The following is a 5,130-nucleotide window of genomic DNA, read 5'->3' on the forward strand; positions in this document are numbered from 1 at the left end:
CATGTTAGTAATGATGCTGAAAATGTAGCTCACAGGAATAAATTTCATTTTAAAATTTATTCAAATAGCAAGCAGTTATTCTAAATAGTACAAATATTTCACAGTATTACTGCTTTTGTTGTACTTGGATCAAATAAATGCAGGAACAGAAGATAATTCTTTAAAAATATATATTAAAAATCATACTGTTTAAAAACGTTTTTGATATGAAAATTCTAATTACATACACAGTAGGTCAGTCACTGTAATTTTGAAAATAAATCCTTGTTCCCACATATATAATGAGCGATGAGCGATTTGTATGTGATCATATGTTTGTTGCGTGTACATGGACCGTTTAGCAGCATGAAAAACAATACTTTTAGCCTATTCAAATTCAGAATAGACAATACGTAGCCTATGTTGCTTCCTTTATAAAAATATATATAAAAATATAAAAAGCTGTCACTCACTTCAGTTCAGTTCATCGCAATCTCACTAAGTTCATTTATTATCAAATCTCTTCACACTGCATAATGAATGTACTTTTAAAAAATTCTGTATACACTCATCATTACAATGAGAGAATCACAATGACCAATCAGATGTGTTCAAAAAATCAACAGAAATGTCTGTGATTGGTGCAGTACTCAACACTGGAAAATACAGGTTGCCAATATCCCGTTATTACGTTTTCAACTGAGGGTGGTTTTACTGCCTGAAACATGGACTTGTGGCATGAGAGCAGTGTTTGTGTGAGTTGGCAGCCCTACATTCATCTACATACATCTGACAAGAGCCCATTAGCATTTTAAAGACCTATGCTTAATTTTGTAAAGAAACTATTTAGATTTAAACCTTGAATTGATAATGTTATCAATACCAAGCGAATAACAACAGTTCTGTAAAAGGATATAATTTAGGAAGTGATCTTGTGGAGTGAGAGGGGAAGTGGTTTCTGAGGATTGCATGAGATCCTGAGAAGATTGTACCTCATGTGAGGGTCATGTAAACATCCACTGTGGTGTAATATGGCTTAACTTCCCGTGTTGTCTGGACAGAAAGCAGATCTTTACTACTTCGCCTCTGAGCTTTGAAGAAACAACAGAGAGAAAGAAAAGGTGGCTCAATTTGTTTCAAATGAAAGGAAATGTAAATTTTGCTCAAGGATGTACGCAGCCAAATCTGTCCTGTGTTGGATCGTAATTCTGTGCTGTTGGCAGGAAACTCAAGGTGTTGTTGATCTTTATTTATGTGTCATCACATTGTGTGTTTTATTTAATTTGTATTATTGTATTTGTATATGAATTAGAATCCATAAGTTATGACGATATCAGGAGATGGTTCAGTTACACAATGTTCTTTTCTCCTTTCCTCCAGCCAAACCTGCAATCTCTATGCCGAACAGAACCAGAGTGGCACTGGCAGGAGAAAGTCTTATCTTCAGCCTGTCAGTTGTCATCCCAGCAAACTACACTACTAGCAAACTTGCATGCTACACTCAGAACAAGACGATAATTTGGCATGAAATCATTAGAAGTAAACTTTTTGAAACTAAACAATTGGTGTCAGCAAGTATCAAAATGCACAATAGCTCTAGTTCTGGCAATTACTACTTTAGTTATGCAAAACAAGAAGTGCATTGGGTGGTTCATGTGAGAGGTGAGTCTGCAGATCATTTCATTCACTCCATAATTGAAATGCACAAGCAATTTATAATCTCTTAGTCACATTTTAAACATACAAGTATTAATATAGATTTTTACTTCAGAATCCTCACTCAGTGTGTTTTTGGTTTGTGAGCAAATAGATAAAAATAAAGACAGCATGTGAGTTTAGCCATGTGACACTGTGACATGTTACACTGAAACTGCTACTTTCAGCAAAAGAAAAGCGATGATGCAAAAAAATGAGCTGAAAACAAAGTTTCTCTCTTCCGTTCTCTCTATTTCTTCACTCTTACCCCAATTCTGTGTTTTCCAGATAAAGGTTATGAGGAGCCACCTAAGGAGTTAGACAGTGCCGTCATCACCATGTTGGCATTGTCAGGAATTCTTCTGATCTTCAGTGTTTCTGGGTCACTTTATATATTAAAGAGCTATAAGGTAACACTTGGCCTCACATTGTGTCGTTAGAACATACTGTTATAATTCAATCTATTCTAATTTGTCTAATGTAAGTTTCTTTAATTTTATATGCTTTCTATACTATGATGCATAAATCAGATGATCATGCTGTTAAAAGTTCAGGCAATGTTTCTGTACATTTAAAGGAAAACTCCACTTTTTTGGAAATAGGCTCATTCTTCAACTCCCCCTGAGTTAATAAGTTGAGTTTTACCATTTTGAAATCCATTCAAGCCTTCTCCTGTTCTGGCGATATCACTTTTAGCATAGCTTAGCATAGATCATTGAATCCTATGAGACCAATAGCATCACATTCAAAAATGACCAACGAGTTTCCATGTTTGTCCTATTTAAAACTTGACTCTTCTGTAGTTATGCTGTGTACTAAGACCGGCGGATCTAGGCTGATAAGATTATGAACTACACTTTCATTCCGGCATAATAGTCAAGGAAGTTTGCTGCTGTAACATGGCCGAAGCAGGCACAGTAATATCACGCAGCACATATGGAAATGTTAACTTCATCACATTGGAAGTTACCTAGCTGGGAACTAATTTCAGGCACTGCGTGATATTACTCCCCCTGCTGCGTTCATATTACGGCAGCAAACTTCCTTGACTATTACGCTGGAGTGTAGTTCCTAATCTTATCGGCCTTGAAAATAGCAGCTTTACATTTTCTGCCGGTATTAATACATGATATAACTACAGAAGAGTCAAGTTTTAAATAGGACACATATTGAAACTCGTTGGTCATTTTTGAATGCGATGCTATATTGGTCTAATAGGATTCAATGATCTATGCTAAGCTATGCTAAAAGTGATATGGCCAGAACAGGAGAACGGCTGAATGTATCTCAAAACGGTAAAACTCAACTTATTAACTCAGGGGGAGTTGGAGAATGAGCCTATTTAAAAAAAAAGTAAAGTGTTTCTTTAAAAGGACTAAATCTAACAATGACAGGTTATAGAATGATCAGCCACAACAAATAACTTTAATTTTCAGTGTTAGGGAAAGTTACTTTTAAAAGTAATACTTACATTGCTTTTTAATTGAAAGTAATACCTTATGTTACTTTTTGTGACTAGGCTTACTTATTTGTTTTTTAATAATAAAAAACCCAAAGCTTATATTTTTGGCAAGTGTAAAGGACTTTTCATACCAAAAGTGAAATTAATAAGCCTGAAAGAAGTATTTCTGCTTTTGCAACTCACTTCCAATTTCTCTTAACAACACAGGGCTAGGAGAGGTGTGAGTGAATAAATGGCAAAACAAAGTAACTTGCATTACTTATTTGAAAAAGTAGCTCAGATAAGTAATCTGTTAATTTACTAGTTTACTTTACTGTTACTTTTAATGCGCTACCCCTAACACTGTTGGTCAAGCAGTGGTACGACGGGGGCTAAAGACGTCCCTTGGTGAAAGGCACCTTTGATATTATTTTCCTCTAAACCACTAGATGGCAGAAAAAAGTGCCGTAGCACTTTCCAAAACATCCGCTTTACAAGGGCGATTTTGTCTGATCCTGGACGCTTTTGCGGCAGCAGGTCGATTATGTGCTTACTTGATCTGATATTTACGGTGCCCGCCAGGGGACACCTTCGGTTCACTTATGTTTGTCGTGGCCACGACATAATATCACGTTCCCACGAGTTAATATGACGTTCCCACGAATTAATATCTCGTGGCCACAACATAATATCATGTTCCCACGAGTTTATATGTCGTGGCCACGACAAACATAAGTGAACCGAAGGTGTCCCCTGGCGGGCACCGTAGATATTTGATGTTTTTAAAAACGTTGTAGATAGCAAAAGAGAATCGCTAAAATTCTTGAATATATCTTGAGACAAAGGTCTTCTTAATGATTTTCAGTTTTGTTTAAGATAATTAAAACTAAAGTTAATAGGTGGTAAATATATGTGCAAGCAGTATTAATTAAGATATTGGCCTAATATTTCACCTATACCTGACTGGAAATAATAAGAACAAGGTTCTTGCCATAGAAATCCTGGTTCAGTTTGGCCAACCACAAACACCTTTTGTTCCTCAGACAGTTTTTGCACTATTCTCTAAAACTGGTGTAAGGAAGGACAACCGATGAACTGAGCACCCAAAGCTCATTGATTTATGTGGGGAGCAAAGCTAGCCCATCTGCTCTGATCACACAGAAGAGCTACTGTAGCTTAAACTGCTGAAAAGCTTAAAGGAACACTCCACTTTTTTTGGAAATAGGCTCATTCTCCAGCTCCCCGCGAGATAATAAGTTGATTTTTACCGTTTGAAATCCATTCAGCCGTTCTCTTGTTCTGGCGATATCACTTTTAGCATAGCTTAGCATAAATCATTGAATCCTATTAGACCAGTAGCATCGCGTTCAAAAATGACCAACGAGTTTCGATATTTGTCCTATTTAAAACTTGACTCTTCTGTAGTTATATTGTGTACTAAGACCAGCAGAAATGTAAAGCAGCGGTTTTCTAGGCTGATAAGATTAGGAACTACACTCCCATTCCGGCGTAATAGTCAAGGAAGTTTGCTGCCGTAACATGGCCGAAGCAGGCGCATTTATATCACACAGCGCCTGAAATTAGATCCCAGCTAGGTAACTTCCAATGTGACCGGTGCTAAGTTTGTGTAATTCCGGTTGTTGCAGCTGTCAGAGTTGCAGCTGGTAAATTGTTAGTGGCTGGATTTACCTGTGTGTGATTAGCTATGGTTATGTGCATTGTAAGGGGCTGTGATAGTAAATCGAAGACGTAATCTACTACCATCTTTCATAGAATTCCCACGAAAAAAAAAAGCAATTTCGACTAATGAATCAATGGCTGGCTGCTCTGAACATAGATCTCAAAACACCGTTAGAAACGATCAAGAAATGGCGTGTTTGCTCCGAGAATTTTGAACCAGATGACTATTTGGATAGTTTTACCGATACTACAGCACGGCGTCTAAAGGACACGGCGATCCCAACAATCTTCAAACTAACGTTACAGACAGAACAACAAGGAGCATCGCCCATGGC

General features: G+C 37.1%; 1 protein-coding gene across 1 annotated transcript in view; it reads left to right on the plus strand.

The window, feature by feature from the left end:
• The first annotated feature begins 1,038 nt into the window (after positions 1–1,038).
• nfam1 (NFAT activating protein with ITAM motif 1) overlaps positions 1,039–5,130 on the plus strand; it is an 11,144-nt gene continuing 7,052 nt past the window's right edge. The window contains exons 1-3 of the mRNA XM_073841505.1: positions 1,039–1,212; positions 1,360–1,641; positions 1,963–2,084. Of these exons, the coding sequence (XP_073697606.1) occupies positions 1,149–1,212; positions 1,360–1,641; positions 1,963–2,084 (468 nt within the window). The 5' untranslated portion in view covers positions 1,039–1,148. The remainder of the gene's footprint in view (positions 1,213–1,359; positions 1,642–1,962; positions 2,085–5,130) is intronic.

The sequence above is a fragment of the Garra rufa genome, chromosome 6, assembly GCF_049309525.1.
Source record: "Garra rufa chromosome 6, GarRuf1.0, whole genome shotgun sequence".
Taxonomy (NCBI): domain Eukaryota; kingdom Metazoa; phylum Chordata; class Actinopteri; order Cypriniformes; family Cyprinidae; genus Garra; species Garra rufa.